Source organism: Macrobrachium nipponense, chromosome 6 (assembly GCF_015104395.2).
Source record: "Macrobrachium nipponense isolate FS-2020 chromosome 6, ASM1510439v2, whole genome shotgun sequence".
Lineage (NCBI taxonomy): Eukaryota > Metazoa > Arthropoda > Malacostraca > Decapoda > Palaemonidae > Macrobrachium > Macrobrachium nipponense.
The window spans coordinates 121760334-121785712 of NC_061108.1; the positions used below are offsets into that span (position 1 = coordinate 121760334).

A 25379-nucleotide genomic window follows, 5' to 3' on the forward strand; every position below is an offset into this window, starting at 1 on the left:
CAACTTTTTTTTTGTATAAATTTACTCATCTTATAATAGTTATAATTTTCTATCTTCCCAGTTGCAATTATCCATGTTGGGGGCTTGGGGGTTCTTACTTCTGGAAGTCCATGCTCTATTTCTTTTTCCAACCATTCTTCTGGTTTATATACCTCTAGGTGTCTTGGTGCTTTATCACATAGAGCCCCAGAAATCAAACAATTGTCAATTCTTATGCTCTCTAAATTTTTATTTGCTTCTAAAGCAATCTCAAAACTTGAAAATGATACCCAAGCTTCCCAAAATCCTTTACTACCATTAAGCTCCATTAAAATTTCTTTGATTGCCCCAAATCTACAGAAGGCTTCATGAATTATGTCATAGCTACAACCAATTGGTATGTTTTTTAAGTGGAGAATTTTCAGATTTTTTGTTGTATCTGGTAATGAGCCAGAACCAGAGAGTAAAGTATTACTGTTACTACAAGAATTATTTTCCACCAGTGCCGATAAATTGTCTTTAACAACATTGGTCAGAGAAGTATTGTTGGAGGAATCCTTTTTATTGCCGAGGTTGTCAACAGAGCTTTCCTTATTTAAACAAGCCGAAGTCGTCTCTAGTGTCATGGGGTCACATTTTCCGGGGGACTGAGTTCCAGAGTCATATTCCATTTTTCGTTTTTTTTTTTTGAAATTACAGAGAAACCAACTGCAAGCCATGGTAAAAACTGGGCCTCCTCTCAAAGACTTCCCCCTCACCAAAGACACACAGCAGAGACCAATTCCCATATGTCCACTCCCTACCCTACCCCTAAGGGATGGCTCTAACATAACATGATTGGCTCAAGTGTAAGCAGAACCCGCTTGATAGGACCGAGGGCATAGCTAGTATGCAATCATCCCCACTCATGTTATTTTAGAGGGCAATCCGGATAAATTGCCGAGAGTCCTACCGTGGAGACTATACCTCCCCGGATTCCGTAGGCAAGTCCCCACATGTAGTCCCGCCCTAATAAATATTGATGTGGAATCACATCAATATCCTCAAGGTCTAAACATAATCGAGCGGCGGACCAAACCGCTATAGTCCCTGCCATTTGGATCAAGGTAAAGCCTAAGTTCAGAGACCCAGCTCCTTCCCAACCTACACGAGGGTTTTAGTGAAGAGAAGGAGGACAGCTAGGGGGAGTAACAGAGCGAAAGAAAGTAAGAGATTGGAAGATGATCAAGTAAGAGAAAAATTGAGACATTTAGATTCAAACTAGGAGATAATTCTCCCAGTTCGAAAGCCCTCTTGCCCGCTACGCATTTTCAACCATAGGTTGGAAATGCGTAACTCCGTCAAGGCAGTCTCAAATCAAGAGGGTCTTGGTGAAGGGTGAGTGAGGGACTGTGGTAAGTGGTGAAGTCCATCTTTCTTATATTCCAGGGGTTCGAACAGCAGGAGGTCTTGAGCGACCCAAATTTTGGTTGGTTGTGCATACAGAGCTGGTCTCTCATTGGCTGTTGGGGTTCAGCTTCCAGTCAGTCTCAGGACCTGATGGGGTTGTATGATGTCATCATGGGCCGAATTCTGATTGGTCAACTGCTTACTGACGTCATGGCTGGTATTATTTTGATTATATTTATTTTCTCTGTTGGGGTTGTCATTGTTGGTACCACTGGTCTGTTGCAGTATGGATGTATTTCTCTTTTTGGTTGTTGGTAAGAGAAAAGCCTCTTGTAGAGTGTTTAAAGAGGGCCTTTGCTTTTGAATGAGAAGTGCCTCAAGCAGGCAGAGGTGATGCAAGTCAGGTGCTTTCCCAATTAGCTGTGTATTTAGGATAATGTTGTCCCCTCAAACAGAAGAATGTGGTCTACCACCTCAAATGCCCCTCCCATGGATGTCCCAGCGTCTACAATGTTATGACCTTTGTGTGTCTCGTGAAGCGGATCTCGTGCCACACCCAAGAGTGTGCCATTAAGAGCTACACCTTAACAAGCCACAAACTAGATGTAACCTGTGACGAATAATGGGAAAGCATTTGTCCTGTGCTGCCTCCGCCTGCTTAGGCACTCCTCATTCAAGACCACAAGCACTCCTTAAACTCTACACAAGATGCTTTTCTCTTACTAACAATTAAAAGAAGAAATACCACCATACTGAAACAGACTATAGTAGATTCACATCAACTGTGCATCTCATGTCTAGGCCAGTCCCTTACAACACTCCTGATTGGCTGTTGATAAGCCAATCATAGGGCTGGAAACTCTCAGTCTCCTGAGAGAGGTCACATAGGCAGGATTTATGTTCCACCTCTCCTGAGGGATACTTTCAAAAGACGTATGCCTCAGGAGATGTGGAACATACATCCTGCCTATGTGAACTCTCTCAAGAGACTGAGAGTTTCCAGCCCTATGATTGGCTTATCAACAGCCAATCAGGAGTGTCGTAAGGGACGGGCCCAGACATCAGATGCATGGTTGATGTGAATCTACTATAGTGACCCCAACAATGACAACCCCGACAGAGAAAATAAAAATAATACCAGCTGCGACGTCACTCAGCAATTGGCCAATCAGAATTCAGCCCCAGAGATCTGAAAGACTACAGTAAAGAACCATCATGTCCTGAGATTAACTGGAAGCTGGTCCCAACCACCAATGAGAGACCAGCTCTGTATGCGCAACCAACCAAAATATGGTTCGCTCAAGACCCCCTGCTGAACCCCTGGAACATGAGGAAGCTGGACTACACCACCTACCACAGCCACCCACACACCCTTCACCAAGAGGATGTCTGAAGAACCAGACGAAACGTCGCGACATATATATCATTATAACTAGAATTACATATAAGCATTTATTAGAATTATATAGATAAATAGTAACTATATAGAACTCTACAAAATACTCTCAGATTTCATTCACTAGTACCAACTCCAGTATTATATATTGACTAATATTGATGCATTACTCACTTGTCTTAACAGTAACGAAAAAGCCACTATAAGAAAGATAGAGAAAAACTACAACAAAATTATAATGGCGTTAAAGCAGCAATAACGTTTAATAAAACCTATTTAAAAGAAAGTCTCCATATAATAATATTTTCTTGAACACAATGGCAGAATTTGCAGAATTGATCTTATATAAAGCAGCTGTCCAATGTTCATCATGCTGTAGGTTATCAATGGAATTTCAGGCTAGTGTTATCAAAGGCGGCGGGGGATCAGGGACAGACGAAGAGTCGGCAACAGGTATTCAAGTGTGTCTCGTAGGTCGGGAACAGGCTGTAGTCATCAAGGGGCAATCCATATTTCTTATGTTTCTTTCAGGTTTCTTCTTAAGGACGCCTACATTTGGGTATCCTCGGGAAAGGATCGCTGTGTGCAATGAGTTACTTCACTGGGATTTACGATATTTATTGCAATTAGGTGGCTTGAGGAGTCTGTTACTCTATTTTTCATTGGGCGCTGATTGTGGCATCATTAAGGGGATGGCTTCTGATTGGCTGTTCTCTTCGTGGGAGGAGCCTCATTCTCATTGGCAATGGTGGAGGTCTTCTCGAAGGGCGCACTGCTATGTCATCCTCAGGGTGGGAGCCTGTGCTTCAATCACCCTCAAGATTTCAGGGGACGTCTTCAGGATGAAATCTAACAATTCTATCACCCTCATGATCCCTTTGGTTCAATGGTCGCGATAGGGAGTTTTCTGCTGCTCTCCTGATGGTGGTGGGGAAGAGGGTGTCCTGTGTGACATTCATACTGGGCTTTTCCCTCCCGATGTGCAGCGTTTCTAGGATTCACAGACGTTTTATATCAGCTGCTTGGTCTATAACCTCAAAGTTCCCAATGATAGATGATATTGCAGCGACGGGATCCTTTTGTCATGTGCAGTTCTTGCATGGTCAGATACTGTACATTCCTCTTGGAGAGGCGCATTGACGTCATCTTAATTTAAGTTATGAAAAACAGTCGTAAACCAGGGACTGCCTATATTTGCTTTTGAATTTTGTGTATTATTTTAAAAAGTTACAAGCCAATTGCATTGCTTTATTATTGTTCTCCAAGCTACTTTTCCAATGTTTTGGTTACCTACATGTTTCGGATGGGTTAATAACATTTCTGATTTTCAGTTCTAATTCTGTTTCTACTTTGGACTTATTGTACTAGTTGTATCTTGTAATATTTTTAGTTCAGTAGCATAGTACTATATAGAATGGACATTCTTGTGATGTGGCACGATGTTCTTAAACTACAGTTGACTCAAAATGGTGCGCCATGATTCCAATGTTTCATGACCGCTAGACCAGCAGTATGCATGCTTTTTTTATTATTACATTTTTTATTTTACCCCATTGACAAAAGTTTTTGCATTGAAGAGATTTATCTACATATGATATTGGCTCTCCCTTTGGGACTAGAATTTTAATTTCTATAGGCGGATTTTCCATGAATTTTAGTCTTTGCCACTTTTAATGACAATTGTTTTTCTTGCTAGGATGTCATAGTTTTTAGTCCTCTGTGTTATTACATCTTTGAAGAGTGTCTGATATGGAAACTTTTTTTATATATCTGTTCATCTTCATTGTTTGGTATAATAGAAAGGTAACCGACAAAGTTTTGTTACTTTGACATGATCTTTAGTTTTAATTACCAGATATGTTTCCCATTGACTTTTGGCAGTGGTTCAACAAACTATTCATTCCTTAATTTGCCTAAATATTTCTGCTGAAGGATATTTTTTGGTTATAATTTTCAAGCTTCAGTGGTCTTCAATGGTTGTTTTTAATACCTAAAATCTGGACAGACTTCCATACCAATAGAGAAATCAAAATGAATAAGTTTCAAAGTTGTCTGAAGTCCTTGTCTTGTTTGGTTCATAATTTTTGCATGACTTCATTGTCATATACGTACAATGTCTCTTTGTTTAAATTTGATTTTTAGTGTGGCTGATGAAGTGTCTATTTTTGGACTTCATGAAAATGACTATAATTTGCCCAGGTATTTCCCATTGTCTCATAAGTCATCCACATATCGTAATAAAAAAAGTAATGGGCAGGATATAGGAAAACCTGATTACTTTATTTTAGAGTGACTACCTTAGAGGAGAGGTTTGAACTGATTCAAGGATATTTCATTTCAAAGCCCCAACAAATGTGCTGAGTCTCGAAACTGAATGTAGTATGCAGTTTCCATCACAGACAACAATTAAGTAAACAGTTAAAAAACTTTAAAACAAAATGTAGACAGAACAGAAGAAGTCACTACTTTTCCCATTAAGACGCAGATAAAAAGAACAATGGTCCAAATGCATTCAGTTTAGCTAGTTTAAATTAAAAAAAATAAAGCTTCAGATCAACAACATAACCAAGTTTATCAGCTCTCCTTCGTGTGACAAAAATCAAAGGTTCAGAAGACTACCTTTGTAATATATTTCCTTTAACTTGAAAAAATTAAACCAGTTACACTTAAATATTTACTTTACTCTCATTAAGAATAGCTTTCACTAAAATATGTGTAACCTGATGAAAAGATTAAGATGCATGGAAAAGGATGCTGTACAAGCAGCTTTACTTAGAGCAATGATGTTCTATCTAACCACTCTCAGTGGTGGCTCAGGCTCTTTCAATGGCACTGAGAAGACTCAATAGCGACAAAAATCTTCCATCAGCAAAGAAAAATATCTCTAGGATACCACAGGAGAGTTCTTTACACTTATGTTGCAGAGAAAAAAATGACAAATTTTTAAAGTAATTTGTATTTTTCCTAACATACAAACCCGAGGTCTTAACATAAGGGATTAACTTTCAGCGAGCTGGAAAATCAGCCATTAAATTTTTGCAAGGTGGTTGTGGTAATAGCTACTGGATACTTACAAGGAAATTTCACTGTAAGGATCATATATTATCACAAAATTTTTGAGAAAAAACTTCAAACACTTGGACTGAAAAATTGCTGAAGCCATTTGATGTGGCTGTCACCTGCCAGACTTCTGTTTTTGTAGAAGGCTTCAGTGTCAGGGATTTTATTCAATGTACACAATTCTTAATAAGGGGTTGGTGTCAAACAAAATCATGTCAAATATTTATATAAATTAACACAGTCTTCAGTACAGTAGAAATTAATACACACACTGAATACCCTGAAATCTTTGCCGAGATCATTAATTACTGCATGATGTTTGGTATTGGTTAATAACCTTCTAAGAACATTAAAATTACTACTTAACTTGACAAATATTCAATTAAACTTACATTATTTTACATCAGTAAAAAAAATTGAAAATTGAATGAACATCTAAAATAATTTTATCTAAGGTCTTTTTAAACCTCCACCCACTACTATAGTTTTCTCATTGTGACATTTCTTGTCACATCTGATAACCTTTTCCACCAATTTGTTTGTATCCTTTAGGTTTCTTAATCTTCCGTACATAATATACAGAGAACTTGTGCTTCAGACTTTCACAAAATTATTCTTCTATCTTTTCTTCTACTGTAATATCACCTTACTTTTTAAGAAATTGCATTTTTCTTTGATACTGCTTAAGCCCTGTACAAGATATTCATTCCATAAATTACAAGAAGCTGGCATTAATATGCTGGATCTCTGGTCATGGAAACAATGTAAATAAGGATACTGAAAGAACAGCCATACTTTATTCTGTCCATGTAACATACTGCCATTCTTGAGTGCACTTGCCAAGAATTATTCAAGTTATTCATTATACGGATGAACTTCTGGATATCTGATCTAACAGAACTAAAGTTGCTAAAACCATCACAGAATGGTGATCTCCCCTATTTAAAAGCACATCACACTGAAGCAAGATTCTTTTCCTTTTAATTAAGACACACCTGTTTGTCACATGGATACATGCTTCACAACCCACATGAACTAATCTATGAGTACAAAGGTTGCAATTCAGTACAAGTAAGTAAATCATCCTTTTTGTAAGAAGTAATTTATACCAATGACAACAGGTACAATCTTAAATAGTGTCTTACCATTACCAGGAAGTTTAACATGAACTTTGACCCAATATACTCTGGTCCTATACTGGCCAAAAGAAATCATGAAATTCAAACTTAAATTCTTCCAGGTTAGATAATTACACAGGATATGTTTGTTTAGCTGTCACTAGTCTGCCTTCTCTGAACACGAGGCTCAGGTTATGTAGACTTTCCATCATATATCCATAAATCAAATGAGTGAGTTTCTGGGACAATAAAATTCTTGTACCTGACATCAGAAGCCTTTTAGACATGAAGAATAACAGTACATTAATAGGTCTGATCTTATTGATTTGCTGATATTCAACTCATTTTATGAAGTATCACTTATTAAAGGTATACTAATGGGTTTTGGAGATGTTAAACAATATTTGCTCTTGTAAAAGTGGGTGTAAGCATCTTCACTTCCTTTTACGCCCACGTGCAGGGATCCTACAAATTTCAGTTACACCAAATTCATGTAAATTGTGCAAAAAAATATTTGTTTATAATAACATTCAGGGCACTTGCTTTTAGGGCTCCTATGGCAATACTAGACATTTAGTCAATGAAAACTAAAAATCTATGTGATCATTTTCTAATAATTGCTGAATTCATACCACACAGATCTGCTGTGAAAATGCAAGCATTTCTGTGTACAATTAACTGATTTTATTGGATGATATTGGTAGCAAATTTTAGACCTGAGGGAGATTTGGAGTCATCACTCTAGATTGATTGTTTGTATGGTGTTTTTACATTGCATGGAACCAGCGGTCATTCAGCAACGGGACCAACAGCTTTATGTGGCTTCCGAACCATGATGAGAGTGAACTTCTATTACCAGAAATACACATCTCTGACCCCTCAATGGAATGGCCGAGAATCAAACTCGCTACCACCAAGGTGGCAGGCCAAGACCAAGCCGATCATGCCACTGAGGCAACTAGACTGTAAAGCTTGAACATTTCCATCTTAAATAGTCTAGTGTCTATTGTTTATGCTGTTCAAGAGTGTATGTCTAATTAATTAAGTATTCGTATTAGATATACATATTCATGAATAACCATTTATAACCATTCCCAGTTACAATCATTTCACTGAATTAACAAATATAAATATACAATTCTAACTTACTGTAGAATTGTTCTCTTTCATTTGACCGAATAGACGACACAATCCATCCTTATATGCACAGAACATAGAGTGACACTATTATTACTATAGATACATGTTCCAGGACAGCTCTGTTAGAGATAAGATAGGATAGGATAAAAGATTAGTTTAATCAGACCTCTGAGCCTAAAAAATGCTCTTCTCAGGCTGGTTCCCAGGAATTAACCTGAGAAAAAAAAAAAAAAAAAAAAAAAGGATTTTATTAAAACAAAACACTTTAGTACTTAGGAACACAATAATTTTGTTAAGTGAGATTTACAGATAAATTCAGTGGTTTGGTTAAACTACTAATAACACTGACACTGAAATGAAAAAGAAATTATCATTCACATGATAATTATCACTCAAACAACAATGATATCATACCAAAACAGCCAGTGATATTTGGTTTAAGATAACTTGTGGGTAAAAACTAATTATCTAGAAAACAAAGAAATGACAAATTTTCTAAGACAATTTGTATTTTTCATAGCTACAAACCTGAGGTCTTAACAATAAGATAATTTCTAGCACCTAGAAGCAGATGAAAGCAAGGAATCTATGATTAATATCAGTGACCCTAAGAGGTCAACCAGCTTTGCTTGCGGGAATGGTGATCCAGACCCAGATAATGGTTTAAAGTAGGCGAAGATGACGTGTTGTATCAGTCAGTGTCTAGTTTGCGGTCATCTGTGGTCATCAAATATATTGTTTTGTAAACGGTTGTCAAAGTTTCCTGCTTGAGACAACCACAGTGACCTATAACCCAAACGGCCTACATGACTTGTAATCTACGTCACCTGTGTGTATGTTCGATCTACTGTCTGCACCACTTTATGATCGTAAACCAGATTGTTGTCAGACTTGAATTAGCCATCATCATTGGCAGACCTGTACATTTTACCTGATCCTTCATCATGTAGACTTAGAGAATACAGATATTTTTGTACTCTGTGTTTCAACTAGAAACCTCACATCAGAAAGAAGATTACTGAAATGGAAACTTAGAAATTTATCATTCATGAGGTCTGAAACATCTCCGCCCTTCATACCCCAAAGAAGATGCTGACTTAGAAATTATCATCAAAAATCCAAAACACCCTCCAATGAGGAGGGAAAGTCATAACAAAACCGACCTCTTAGCGTAAATTATCGCACGGTCTAAATAACCCCTCACAGTACGGCCATTATTCATTACCAAAGGCATCCAGCCCTTATATGCAGGTTAGATTGGGTGAAGAGTGGTTCAAGGACCGCTAATCTATGCCAGTCTTTCCAACTCAGGATGAACTTAAAAAATAAAAGAGGGAACGGCTAGAGGTGGGCAGTATAATGTTAAGACCACCTCAGGTTTGGAGCTATGAAAAAATACCAAATTGTCTTTAGAAAATTGTCAATTTGTTCATGCACGAACAAAACCTTGGTCTTAACAACAGGGATAGAACTCATACGTTGGAGGGCGGAGGTACAAGAATCCTAGACCAGCTGGGGGCCTACCCACCAGTCCAGGATCCTTAAAAAGAAATAGTTCTTGGGGAGAGGGACCTGAAGCCCGTTCCGTTGAAAAGAAGCTAGATAAATAAACTAATTATCTAACCACTCAGAACCTGAGTGATGTACAATGATAATACGGGATAACCATTGTATAGGGAAAACCAAAGTGAGCAAACTTTTGACTGTCCAATAGCAAACCAAGACACTAGGGTTTGTATTACTCCCGACTCCTCCTTGCCAAGGAATGGAGCCTATATTACCAAATAGTGGGTAAGATATTGTATATTGCACAACCACACTACCAGTATGGCTACCTCACTCACCTGTATCAGACCAGTCCAGCAAATGACATGTCTATTCCTTAAACCGCCCGAAGGAAGAAGGAAAGGTACAAGAGAAAGAAGGAGACCAGCCAACTCACTCATTCTCTTATCCACACAATCATCTTAGGTAAGATACAAAGGTGCCCCGTTAAGGGCAACTATGAGTTACACAACCTGTTGGGCAGCCACCATAGGACCCAGGGAAAACGTGTCCATAGATCTGTGGGCAATATCCTTAAGATAGAAGGAGGTGAACGTGGACTGGCGTAACTAAGTACCAGCGCTCAGCACTCTATGTACAGCCAAATTCTTTTTGAAAGGCAGAGAGGGACCAATACCTCTAATGTCATCAAGAGTCAAGTATGCCTGTCTGATGGCCTGTGCTAACAAAAAGTCTGTGGCAGCCTGATCTAAGGTGCCGAGTCCTTTTAAGATAGCAATGCTGGGCCCGGACAGGGAACAACAAAAGCTCTTGAGCATCACCACACACAAAGTCAGTCAGTGATGGAATGGAAAATGAAGTGAACCTGTCATCATGCACCGAGGGATTTTGGGTCTTGGGCACGAATTCCGGGACAAATCCGAAGGACACCGACTCCCAACCCCTGGTGTGCTTCACCTCTAACTCAGACCATGGAGCTCTCCTACCCTCTTGGAAGATGCCAAAGCCAAAAGGAAAACTGTCTTGAGCGTCAGGTTCCTGTCAAATGAGCGACGCAAGGGCTCATATGGACTCTTAGTTAAGCTTTTAAGCACCAAGGAAACATCCCACATTGGAGGCTTGAGCTCTCTAGAACTCGACTGCGCAAACCCCTTAACTAGCAGGGAAAGTTCCCAGGAAGAGGAGATGTCGATACCCTTAAGGCGTAACACCAAACTGAGTGCCGCTCTGTAGCCTCTAATAGCAGAAACAGACAAACGTTTTTCGTCTCTGAGGAAGGTTAAAAAGTCTGCTATTCACTGAATAGAGGTTGCGAGTGGAAAAAAACCCCGTTTACGACACCAATCACAGTAGATTGCCCATTTGCCTCGGTAAACTGCGGAGCTTGACTTCCTAAGACTGCTGGACATGTGCCCAGCTGTTCTCTGAGAAAAGCCTCTCGCTTGGAGGAGATACTTGATAGCCTCCAACCGTGAAGAGACAGGGATTCTACTGACTGGTGGAACCTTTCTGCATGGGGCTGACACAGGAGATGCTGCCAAGGGGAAATCTCTGACAACAACGAAAACAGATCTGGAAACCATTCTGCCTGAGGCCACAGAGGGGCTACCAAAGTCATTCTGAGACCCTGTGAACTCATCAGCCTGTTCAGAACCTGACAGATCAAACAAAATGGAAGGAAGGCATACACCTCCAGGTTGTCCCAGGGATGTTGGAATGCGTCTACTGCCAATGCTAAGGGATCTGGAACCACTGAACAGAACACCTCCAGCTTCCTGTTGTAGCGTGTCGCGAAAAGGTCCAGCATGGGTCTCCCCCAAGATCTGTAAAAGCTTGTCTGCCACCACTTGATGAAGGGACCACTCTGTGCCTAGGATCTGATCCCAGCGACTGAGTTTGTCTGCGACCACGTTCCGTTTCCCTGGGATATACCTGGCTGAGAGTTCTACCGAACTGTTGATTGCCCACTGGTGAAGCTCGATGGTCAATGCGTGAAGTTGCTGAGAAACCAGGCCTCCTTGTTTGTTCACGTAGGCTACCACCGTGGTGTTGTCCGACATGGGAACGACAGTGACCCTCTACCTCCCCCCAAAACTCCTTCAGACCCAGGAAAGCCGCCTTCAACTCCAAGACGTTGATATGTTGCTGCTTGTCTTCCAAACCCAAAACGCCTGAAGCGATGAGGCCGCCTAAGTGCGCGCCCCAACCTGCGGGGGAGGCGTCCAAGAACAGAAGGAAGTCCGGTGGGAGAGAAAGCATAGGGACACCCTTCAACAGATTCTCGTCGTCCAACCACCAACAAAGGTCTTCTCTCACTTCCAAAGACAGAGGAACCATAATTTCAAATTCTATATACAAGCACAGTTTACTATAGTTTAGATTTATCTACATATTTCAAAATATTAAATGGCAAACAATAAATCATACAAATTATACCTACAAAAAAATTAAAATACCAGACTCATTTCTGAATATTTTCTAGATACCCCTAACAAATACTACCTTGTTTTGTACTGAGAGCCTGTTATTCAAAAGTACTGCCCACTGTGGACCTTCAGCTTCAACATGAAGCCACCTACCACAAACATGAACTCTACGAGCCCAAATAAGTTATGAAATGTTTTATGATATGTTAAAAAGTGGTAGCAAAACAACAAATACACAATCGTTTTATTGGAACTTTATAAAAAAATCTCATTTTCATCTAAACTAGTACAAAATATATTGGTAGTCATAAACAAGACAAGGTTTAAATGTGTTTGTGTGAGTGGGAGAAGAGGTTTTTAAATCAATATTACATAGACTCAAAATATCTAAACAGTTTATGAATATAGTGCAAGAGATGATAACCCTTCTGTGGCCAAACTATCCAACTCAAAACTTTCACATAGGTCTCTATTAACTTGAAAACTTTTATAGAAAAGGGCTGCTTTCATCTAATAGAAACCAACTCTACATCACTTCACTAAAATGCATAACACTCTCAATATAAACCTTAAAATATTTTAAAAATAAAAAATATATCATATATATATATATATATAATTTTCAATTTTTTAAAAACCCTGTGCTTAATATATTCTTATTATAAATATCAGTTCTTATCTGTTTGGTTGTGAAGGTGTATCATCTCTTTTTGAAGCTAACAACAATTCCACAGTTTAGTGTCTCTTAAAAAACTACCAGTACTGGTACAGTAGACTGTAAAACAGAGGACCAAAATCAATGATGCATCTACTATTAACTTTTAAAACATGAGAGGAACAACAATTATTTCCTTGTATTGCTGACAAATGTTAAGTGCAACTGAAAAATGAGCAAGAAATTTTCAGCAGTTATCTGCTTTCATCATTATTACTAAACATATTAAAACTATGACTCATAAAATTACGAAGAACACAGAGCCCTACAAAGTGACTTGTTAGTCCCATTGCAGTGTTGAAACAAATCTGACTTGTAAAATTATGAAGATCACAGAGCCCTATGAAATGACTTGCAAGCCTCATTTCAGTCTTGAAACAATCATGAAAAACCAGGATATATTACTGAAAATCAAGAGGTAAACTACAAACAATTCAATTTGATAAGATTTAAAACTTCATGGCCTGCTTCAAAGGTACTCTGCAGATCAATCCACCCTTTCAAAGTGAATGATAGATGGGATACAGATATCACCAGATGTATTATTACATCTGATCACAAAGGCGGTAGTCACATAAAAACAGACATGAGCATTATGTCCTAAATTACCTAAGTGAATGAATTTATTCAACCTCCAAGGACAAACCCAGTAAAACAGACATATGAAATATGAATGACTTCAAAAAGTATAATGCAATTCTTGAAGTTCTTCACATCATAACTTCCTAATAAAATTTCAGCAGTTGATTGTTTGTGTACCCCTGAAGCTTTCCTATATTTGAAAGTTACTTCAAGACAAACACAAATAAATGTCAGAAATACTGTACACTAAAACTAAATCTTTGATAATTCATAGTGGTGCGTTTATGTACAGTGGACCCCCCGTATTCGCGTTCACCAGATTTGCAGACTCACGCATTCGTGGATTTCTTTCTGGAACTCTCCCCAGTATTCGCGGAAAATTTGCTTATTTGCGGTATTTTTCTAAGAGAAATATCCATAAATTAGTTTTTTTTATCAATTTCATCATAACATGCACTTACTGTAATAAAACTAGATAAAAAAGCCAAGTACGTATATAAATTTTTAGTGGGGTTTTCTTGAGTTTTAACTGACACAATAGGCTGTTTTAAGTGTTTTTATTGGGGGTTCCAACTATTTGCTGGGGGGGAGTTAGGGGGCGGCGGCGGCAGTGGCCTGGTATGTGTCCCCCACAAATATGGGGGGACCAATGTATACTGTAGCTGTAAAGAAAATTCAGAATATGGGGGGACCACAGTATACTGTATCTGTAAAGAGAATTCAAAGACAAAGATAAATTTAAAAAATTTTGGATTTCTCTTGTAAATTTTTGGTCTTCAAATTACAATTAAACTTTGCTCTACATAGTATGCCTAAAATAAAGATATATTTTACAATGACCTCATTCTGACATTCATATAAAAAAAACTTCAAGTACCAAACATCTCATGATCCCTTTCATACCTATTATGTAATTGAAAAATAAATGTCTCACTATTAAAAAATGTCTTATGCAACATAAATCTAATAAAAATCTAAATTCATTTTCATATTTAAAGTATACTTCAACATCAGTTCCTTTATGACTCACTAAAGTTAGGAACAGTAAGGAATATTTTCTTTTGCAATATTACACACATATAAAGCATGTTTGTAACATTTTTAGACGTATCTGAATTTCTAGCAAAACCAACACATTTCTGTAGATGTCTAAAACTTTCAGAGATTGGTTTCTCTTGCAAATTTAAAAATGCTTAGGAGGGTCCTTGTACTGAAGTGAAGACTGTAGATTCTCTGCACATTAAACTTATTAAAGGCTCTGCTTTGAGATAGGGATATGATATGAGAACTCAAAATTATCATCTTTATTCCAGTGGCAAAATTAGGTACATCTTCGAATCTCTACCTTTCATCAAACAATTAAAGAATACATTGAACCACAGTTATACTATAAAACTGTAAAGAGCTCATCCTTCAAACTTAAACACAACATACGCAACAGAAGGAATGGAATAAAATGACAATAATTGAACAAACAATCACATATCCCCAACTACTTATAATAATGAATTGCACCTCATTTAAAAAATACATGTCACATGGTTATAAAATCAGGCCTAAAAGTCTAATTTTCAGTGAATATTAAAATGAGTTTACATAAAAAATGCAACATCTACCTGGCTTGAATAGTTCTTCCACATGAAGGCATAACTGGAGCTCTAGGTGACAAAACTTTGATACATAGGCAGTTTCTTTTACTGAAATTCAAGTCACCAATTATAGAACAAAAATAAAACTGAGGTTTCAGCTGACATTAATTATTATATGTCAATAGTCTGAATGACATACTTTACAACTGTACAGAGACAATGAAGACATGGCATCTGTGCCTTGGAAGCAATTACATTACTAATTGAACTTTCATCATGTAGGTGCACTTCTTTGTACAAAATTTTCTTATTTCAGTAGTACATGTGGTTTAAATCCATAATATGACAACAACTTTAGCACCAAATAACATAAAAAACAATATTATCTAAAATTCTTTAATAAGCTTGTTCCATGTTGTAAAAATAATTAAACAACTAAACTGCAGTCACAATATGGAAATCACCTACACCCAAAGCCAAATCTTGTGCACTTGGAAACACAGCTTTAACCATCTACAGTGACAACCCAGCAGAGAGAGGCTGCCTCGGTAGAATTCCTTCAACAGTATATTATACATAAAACGCCTCCAAAAGTGCCCAATAAACCTGAAGGTAGAGCATATTTAGTCTATGGTAGTGACATAGAGAAACTGTGGAATTTTGCATTGGAATGAGTGCAACACTTCTACCATTTTATGACAAAAATATCAAATGGTAAAAATGAAATCTTCATTACATTATGGAAGGTTCAAGTGTGCACAATTATGATGCTGGTGATTTTCAACCAATTTTGCAACCAGTGTCAAGATCCGCATAGAAAAACGACAGCGGTAAATCTTCTGTTAGAAACGTGTGCGAATATACACACTAGATACATCATGGGCCCCATAACCTAGTCGTTTTGCATGTTTGAAAACTTCATTTGTGGCTGCTGTGAGGGGGAGTGGTAACTCCAAGGAGTCACCCATCAACATCCCTAAACGAAGATCCTTCTGCATGTGCTGAAGTGGCAAGTGAGTTGGAAAGCCACCCTCAATAATTGCTGAAAATATAAAAATAACAGAAACAAGTCCTTAAAAGATGTCATAGCAGTAAATGTAAACTCATTCCTTTTCCTTATACTGGTACTTTATTGAAAACAAGAAAATAAATTTCTGGAGGAGAAAAAGCATTAATGAAGTTTGCGTACATGACTCACAACGTATTTAACCATGTGTACACGAGACTTAGTTTAAGTATGAATTCTAAAGTCAAGATAAAAACCATTTCATATTCGACATAAGCATGAAAAACAAATTATTATATACTGTATTAAGTTTAAGATAAAGTAATTTTCTTTAAAGATTACATGTACGTACAGTGTTACTATCAATAAATTTGTTTACTTAGAATAAAAATTCACTGCAAGTGTAGAGCAACGGGAGAGGAGGGCTAGAGAGGAGGAAGAGTGTGATGGTGAGGAGAAGATAGAAAGTACTTAACACATATAGGCATCCTTCACTTTACATAACTGTAATTTTCAAAATATATCTAGCCAACTTTTCATAATAATAGTATGTTGAGTTGTACGGCTGTGGCCAATGAGTCAAAAGGGTGCATGATTATGCCATAACAACCTACCAATCAAGTGTGTTTCATTTTGTATACCAAAAGTGATGGCCCCTCCCAACTTCAGATGAGAATATTAAGCAAATTGTTGGTGTTTATATGTAAGCATGTTATGTTCTTGAAATATATAATTACAGTATGGTATAACAAAATCAAGATAAAAAATGTGACTAAATCTGTAGGAAAATTTTTTTTTATTGATAATTCTTATGTAATTTACTAAAGACAGAGAAGGAAGCTTAGGTATGGCCCTCCTCTTCCACCAACAATTGATAACTTTGACAGAGACAATGAATTTATTAGTGATAAAACTTGCAAAATGAGCAAATAAAGTAAAATTGTATGTTAAATATAAGTTATTTTTAAGTATGTTTATTAGAATAACATTTTCAGAAAGTCACCACATAAAACCTCCAATTTATTAAGCTACATTACACTATCAGCTGATGTAAGCATAAGCAATGGTGAGGTAATTTTTTAAAAATACTGGTAAAGAATATAAAGGATATTTTATTTGCAATGATTAAAACATTTTAAAACATTTTTAAACAATAACAATCCTACAAACTCATTACCATGTTCACCATCTGATATCAAGCTCGATGATGACGTCTTGTGATATGTTTTGTAAGGCAATTATTGTACGGATCAAATTCAAAATCTGAAAGCATGTCAATTTCTGCTTTTTCTCCTTCTTCCTGCAAGGAGTCATCCTCCATACCATCCAATAAATTTGATAGACAATGACGTCAATCTTCCAGGAATAACTGCCACGTCTGTTTATTCTTGGCAGCAATGTCTTTGAGTTGTCAGTTAAATGAGCCTTAAACATATCCCACAGTAACGTACAACATTGTTTACTAAGAACATTTGGTTGCTTGCTCCATATATTTCAAGAATTTCAAGAGTTCAAGGGGAAATGATGAATTATTCCCATTCTTTGCTTATTTTGGCACTTCTTATAATACCACATATTTTGGCACTTCTTATAATACATGTTTCACCTATTCCACCTAAAGTTTCTTAACTGGTTCCAGACTGTTAATAGCTACTTGAGGGGACTTATTATTCTAAGAGTCTAAACACACTACACACACACACTTCACTGCCTGCCTTTCGGTTTCTTCACTGCTCCCCTCTCTTTGGACTCTATGTCCATTGCTGTCTAAACTCTGCTTCTCCTTTATTTTTCTGCCCTCCTTCTGCTCATGTGACTCACCCTTTGCTTGTGTCAGCCGTGATGTCACTTTTGGGCAGGCACTGTCCTTTCAAAAGCACCGCCTCTTGCTGTATGATCAAGGTTGTCAGGAATTCTTGTGTTTCCATTGGATAAGGACTTTTTATGTATGTCCTCCAATCACTGGCAAGGGGTGAAGTTCTCTCATCCCCTGTGCTTAAACATCTACTTTCCTTCAAACTCAATTGCCTTCCGAGACTTCCAGCACAGTCAAGCACATTTTCTTCATGGCTCATTAGTTCTGATTTCCCTTCGAGATGTCTTGGTTTGTCTGTGTTGTGACAGCAGGGAAGATTTACGACAGCAATGGCAATTTTCAATTCTTTTCCCTCAAGCCTTTATAACATATTTCATCTTTGAGAAAACTAAATTATCTTTCAATAAAAATCTCTAATAAACTACTTCAAATTATGCATTCAATACAGCCCAGCTACATATATGATCAAGCCACAGTTTAATCCCACCTCCATCCATCAAGCATTTTTTGTGGACATGTACAAAAACTCAAACAGGAAACTTGATTTTTAGCATTGTTTTTCTTTTAAAAATTACCAATGGCTTTAGTCTGAAGTCATCTGAGATACATGATAGTACCAGAGTAAAACTTGACCTTGCATGTCCTGTTATTTTAATTAACACTATTTTTACGCCTTTTGTGTCTACAATTTTATTTCAAACCACATCAAAATTCATAGCATTTCATCCATATTCCCAATGTTACATAAGGGATGGTAGTGTTCCTTGCATTGTCTTATTACATATTGATGAAAGTGGATTAATTTGCCCTCTAGATCTTTCAGCAATTTCTGTGCAGTTTTTGTCTTTTGCCTCAATACCTGATTATTCCTTTTCATGAACCTAGTACACAAAGATGCAGAGGCCTTAAATCTTATGCCAGAATCTGGGTATGATTTAGATCATTGAATGCAAAAATATGACAAATTTTAAAGCAATTTGTATTTTTCATGACTAACAAACCTTCGGTCTTAACATTAGGATAATCTAGCACCAAGCTAGAAACCAGTAGAATTAATAACAAACTTATGAGATCCAGGGACTATTGGCATCTATACCAGGTCACGGGGCATTATAGTTCCCAGAATGCCCTTGGTGTCTTGTGACCCATCAGTTACTTTCATACCGCCTTTAAGATATGACGTGATCACTTTCCATCTGTTTTAAAGCCGGTTTAGTTTGCCCAATTTTATTCATATTTTCCTATTTTCTCTCTCTGGGTGATCTCAGTGTGGGTGTGATCTCCTAGGTGTGTGTATGTTGTCAGATGGAGAATTTTGCTTCACCAATGGGAATTTCTTTGGGTTCTTGCAAGAGACAAAGGAAATGCCCAGGAGTTAGTGGGTTTCCTTGTTCAAGATTTTTGACATCAGAGTCTACAGATCCACATCCAACATGTAGTAGGTGCAGAGAAAACGTATGTACTATTACTAATCCTTGTTCAGTTTGTCGTGGTTGGTCGGTGGAACAATGGATGAAGTTTTATGGGAAGGGCTAGTCAAAAGAAAGGAGACGACGCCATCTTTGGATGGCCAAGCGTTGTCGGCTTCTTTTGTATCGGCATACATCAGACTGCTGTTTTTTATGTTTCCTGTACCCCTTCAGTTTCTTCTAGCGATTCGTTATTGGAAACTCCAGGAGGGGTTTTGGGTAATTTTATACATAATTATGCTCCGTCATTCCCGGCAGGGAGAGGGGGAGCATCGCCATCTTTGTTCCAGGTGTCACCCCCGATGTGCAGAGAATGGAAGGAATGTGGTCAGTTAGGCTTACCAGGCGTACCAACATTGGAGGGGTTGCTTATCATTATATGGCGTCACGTTTACACCCAGGCCCGACAACAATGAATGTTCCTCATCCCCCTGGCCTGCATTTTATGGGAGTTAATGCCACGGCAACGACAACATCAATGTTTCCGGTGATGCAGAACGTTGGAAGTACTTTTACAGCACACACAGGGCTTCCAGCAGCAGCAGCTCAATCTCTCCCTACAAGCGTGGTGACGTCACAACCGACGTCACACACGGGCATGGATGAAGCGATGATGTCACAGCCTACTCTTCTCTCACTACTTCATTGCCTCTGGAGACGAAAACGCTTTCTGACTCTTTGGTACACAGTCATGAAGAAATTACAAGCTCTAGAAGACAAGATAGATAAGAAAGACAAAAAGAAAAGACGTGAATTGTCTTCTTCCTCTAGTTCGGCGTCATCACAAAATTCAATGACGTCACTGAGTGTACCAGTCAAGCGTTGGAGGATACGGTACTTCATGACTGATCCTCGGCCCAAGAGAAGAAGAGTAAATTCTTCTTCATCTTCGAGCCAGTATTTCATGTCATAACACATACTACATTTTGCTGACATTCATACATTGTGTCTGCTACATCTTTTTCAAGTATCAGCCAATGTACAGTCCCTGTTCTTAGTGCACGTTCAGTCTTTGGCAAGCTGTTTAATTCGTCTTCTCTTTTCTGTTACACAATATTAGTGTGCTGCAGTGCGGTTATTACGTTCCTTTGCAAAGTTTACTGCTTTTAACTTGACCAAAGCTTCACACTGCCATCTTTTATTTTTATTGATAGTTGATTTAGCTAAGAGGGGATATTGTGAAAACTGTATCTGAATAATGGTATCCTGGATAAAGCTAGTAATAAAGTGAGAGCTCCCTCATCCTAATGTCTAATTACGTTAATTACCACTGGTAATTGCTGTAATTACAGTTGTTTTGTTTATAGTATCTATAGTTGTGTCACTAGTGATTCACTTGAATTACCTATGGTTTTTACAGTTATTACAGGAGTTTTGTTTAGTGTCGATAGTTGTGACTGTAGTTATCTATAGACAATTATTGACACCTCAGAGGGTAACCTACCATTAAAAACCTCAGCAAGATTTAAGGTTTGCTTTTTATACTCTGTGTATAAGACAGAGCCCCCCCTTTTTGGGGGAGATTTTTCAAAAGTAAAAGGTTGCCTTGTAAGCTGGCATATACAGTATTTCCATAAAATTCTTATCCAACTCTCAAGGAATGATCCATCTAAGCTGATCAAAACCAGTACATTATCTTCAATCTTCCAAAAAATAATTTTTGATGTGAAAAGGTTGAACCACCTACCTATAACTAGTCAAGCCTAAATAGCCAGGTCATGAAACCTCTCATTGTCACCTAGCTTTAAAATTTTCACACAATCACTAATTTATAACAAAAGACTTACAGTTTACTACTTTTTAAAAATTTATTTTACTAGTGTGTGTGTGTGTGTGTGTAGGACTACTTTTTTAATTGCATTTCATACCTCACTGGCCCTACTAGTGCCACAAACATATTGTAAAGTAATACCGGAAAGTTATGTATAAATTCCCACACATTTTTGGCAGACTTACTCAAATTGCCTTCAGGTCTGGATAAGCTTAACTGGAGATGAATTTTTGGAATAATACTATATTCACAAAAATATAAAACCAACAGCTAGACCATCAACAAGTGTGCCCTCCACAGTACACTTAAGGTAAAGATTCTTTGCTGAGTTCTTTTGGCTTCAGTTACACTATTTTTATCATTTATTTACATCTAGTCTCTTCATCCTCTTACTACATGGCTGTCTAAACTCTTAAATTACAACTTGTTGCTATTTTCACTCCTTATTCATAAACAAAAGCTTTGCAAGCAGAACCGTGACTCACTTGCCTGGTTAAACCACCTGATAATAGTTAAGACCATCAGCCAGAACCTCAAGAGGAAACTATCTAGTGCCTCAGAAATGCAACCTCACACCATGCCCTAAAGCAACCTAATCAAGACAGACTGCTTATAGGAGGAGGGAAGTGGGGGAAGAGCAGAATTCCCCTCAATGATTAAATACCAAAATTGAGGGGAAATAAAGAAGTTCAGTAACTTGAAGATGAGTCCCATCTGTGAAATAGGATCATTCAGTCTAAAGAGGACAATGTTGTATCATCAAAATTACTAACCACATATAGTTTGGTAAAACAAGCAAAAGGCATTTGTATTTCTGTTGAGGTACAAAAAAGTAAATTTACCAAACACCATGAGTCTTTCATTACTTACAGAATTACAATAAGCAAGTCTCCATGACACTATTACTAATGATGACAATTTCAACTTTAAAGGACTCTAAAACTAATTCAAATTGATGCCGATTACTGCCTTAGTTTTACTGACTTGTAATGCATACTGTATACATACTTTATTTTACGGTATACATATTATTTTATTTATTTCCTGATACATCACCATAAGCATCTTTATGTCAGCTTTTCCCTTTATAGGGCTAGATTATATTCCTTCTTCTTTGTTTTGTGCTCTTTCTTCCCGAATTCCCTTAGATAGGTCTTCATATTCCTGTTCTCTATGATTTTCAGGGTATCATTAAAAGTCTTTGCCTGCTACTTCAATATCTACTGCTTTCCTTGCTAACTGTTCCTCATTCATTCACATCATACAGCCATCTAAAACTTTGAGATCTAGGTCCTTTTTGCTGCCTCGATACCATAGCTCTCCACCAGTTAATTAGTAATATAATTTCCTACAGTATTCCAGCTGTGAATTTTAACATTTTAAATTTCATCTCTTAAAAATCTGTATTTTCCTCGTCAGTGCCCATATTACTGTTTGGCTTAAGACGAACCCTATGTAATAATTTTTTTTTTTTTTTACCTAGTCTAGTAGATATCTAACTCCATTTCATCCATGATGCTCTCTCCTGTTAAATAATCTTAACTCCACTCACTTCACCATTTGCTCTTGTAATGCATTTCAGGCATTAAATATTCTTGCTCCATGCAGTTTGTAAAGAGCAGCACCTCTTGTGACATAAGATGAAGGTATTTATTGTCAACTTAAATAACATTTCCAATACTTTCTAATATGTGGCAATAGCTAATGCAATGCAATGTTTAGTAGAACTATAAGGAATGATGTTTAATGACTACGGTTTAAATTGTTAATGCTAGCTGCTTATTTCATATGTGCTTTATGAAAACTTCTTGTGCTTACTCGCCTGTAAAAAAAAATAACTGACATGCAATGTCAGTTTATAGTTACTGAAAACTTTAAAGAACGGTAAGTACTGATATCAGCAATTGGTGAAGCATTTATCTTCCCAAAATGGAACTAGTAATTTTCAATTCTATTTTTCAATACATTACATTTAATTTTGTTAAAAGAATATTTCATTCCGTTGAGTAGTGAGAGATGTGTATTTCTGGTGATAGAAGTTCACTCTCGACGTGGTTCGGAAGTCACGTAAATCCGTTGGTCCCGTTGCTGAATAACCACTGGTTCCATGCAACGTAAAAGCACCATACAAACAATAAAAGAATATTTCCACTATATGTAACTTTGTTATAAATAAACTGCAATGCTTCGTGTTTGTGTCTGAGGGTGGAATTTGCTACTTATCAACCCTTTAATGCCGATTGGATGTATTAAACGTCGATATAAATTGTCAGTTGGGTGCTGATTGGACGTATGGTACGTCGATATAAAAAAGATTTTTTAAAAATTTGTGGAAAAATACTTATAGGCCTACCAGGCGAAACTTTTGAATCATGCGCCTTGGGGGATGCTGGGAGCTCACGGATCAAGGCGTTGTTTTGTTCACAATCGTTACCCAGCCACGCAAGCAGGAATTTCTTTCTTCTTGCACTAAAAAACATCAGCGACACATCTCAAGAAATTATTTTGTTACTTTAACATAATTTTTACACCATTTTATATTAGCTGGTACATAGAGCATTATATATGAAAATGTGCGCAATTTCATGTAGAATACAACTAAAAACAACTCATGGTTGTAGCTTTTATTAGTTTTGAAATATTTTTATATAAATAACGATAAGTGCCAAAATTTCAATCTTCGCTCAAATTTGACTCTACCGAAATGGTAAAAAAACGCAATTGTAAGCTAAAACTCTTATATTTTAGTAATATTCAATCATTCACCTTCCTTTTGCAACAACTTGGAAGTCTCTAGCACAATATTTCAATTTATGGTGAATTTATGAAAAAAACTTTTTCCTTACATCCGCGCAGTAACTCTTCCGAAAAAACCATACATTTTTTCGTCTGATTGTCATAATGTTTGCACCATTTTAAATTAGCCGTTACATAAAGTTTTATATATGGAAATGTGCGCAATTTCATGTAGAATACAACAAAAAAAAAACAATCCATGGTTGTAGCTTTTTTGTTTTGAAATATTTTCATATAAATAACAATGTGTCAAAATATCAACCTTCGGTCAACTTTGACTCGACCAAAATGGTAGAAAAATGCAATTGTAAGCTAAAACTCTTACATTCTAGTAATATTCAATCATTTACCTTTATTTTGCAACAAATTGGAAGTCTCTAGCACAATATTTTGTTTTATGGTGAATTTATAAAAAAAAAATTTTCCTTATGTCAGCGCGGTAACTCTTCCGAAAAAATCATACATTTTTTTGTCCGATTGTCATAATATTTGCACCATTTTAAATTAGCCATTACATAAAGTTTTATATATGAAAATGTGCGCAATTTCATGTAGAATACAACAAAAACAACCCAAGGTTGTAGCTTTTATCAGTTTTAAAATATTTTCATATAAATAATGATAAGTGCCAAAATTTCAACATTTGGTCAACTTTGACTTGACCGAAATGGTCAAAAAACGCAATTGTAAGGTAAAACTATTAGATTATAGTAAAATTCAATAATTTACCTTTATTTTGCCACAAATTGGAAGTCTCTAGCACAATATTCCGATTTATGGTGAATTTATGAAATAAACTTTTTCCTTACGTCCGCGTGGTAACTCTTCCGAAAAAATCATAAATTTTTTCGTCCGATTGTCGTAATGTTTGCACCATTTTAAATTAACCATTATATAAAGTTTTATATATGAAAATGTGTGCAATTTCATGTAGAATACAACAAAAAAACAACCCATGTTTGTAGCTTTTATCAGTTTTGAAATATTTTCATATAAATGATAAATAGAAAAAATTCGTCCTTCGATCAACTTTTAACTCGACCGAAATGGTCGAAAACTGCAATTGTAAGCGACAACACTTACAGTCTAGTAATATTCAATCAATTACCTTCCTTTTGCAACAAACGGGAAGTCTCTAGCACAATAATTCGATTTATGGTAAATTTTTTAAAACGGCTTTTTTTTTTTACGTCCGCTCGTTACAAATTTATGCATAATTTTGTGATAATATTTTCTGTGTTGCCTTGATCGTTTTACAATGTGTTATACACCAAAATGATCACAATTTAGTTTACAATACAACGAAAAAATATTAAATCGTTACCTTTAACCATTTTGCTCAAAGCCCGATTTGCATACAATTATATGAAATTTTTTTTCGCGCTGTCATATATCCCAATATTTATATATGTTAATGATATTTTTTTTCATTTCTGATGGTTGCATACTAAACTTCAGGCAATGACAAAAAAGGAGCCAAAAATGAACCCTTAATCTTGAAAACTAAGTGTGCTGGGATGTTTTTTGGAAAAAAAAAAAAAAAAAAAAAAAAAAAAAAAAAAAAAAAAAAAAAAAAAAAAAATCCGCTTCGGCGCTCACTCGCGAACGCTGCTGGCATACG

The 25379-nt window shown here is 36.8% G+C and overlaps 1 protein-coding gene across 1 annotated transcript in view; it reads right to left on the bottom strand.

The window, feature by feature from the left end:
- Nucleotides 1-12246: 12246 nt before the first annotated feature.
- LOC135216088 (cytokine-like nuclear factor N-PAC) overlaps nt 12247-25379 on the bottom strand; it is a 284091-nt gene continuing 270958 nt past the window's right edge. The window contains exon 12 of the mRNA XM_064251099.1: nt 12247-15942. Within this exon, the coding sequence (XP_064107169.1) occupies nt 15743-15942 (200 nt within the window). The 3' untranslated portion in view covers nt 12247-15742. The remainder of the gene's footprint in view (nt 15943-25379) is intronic.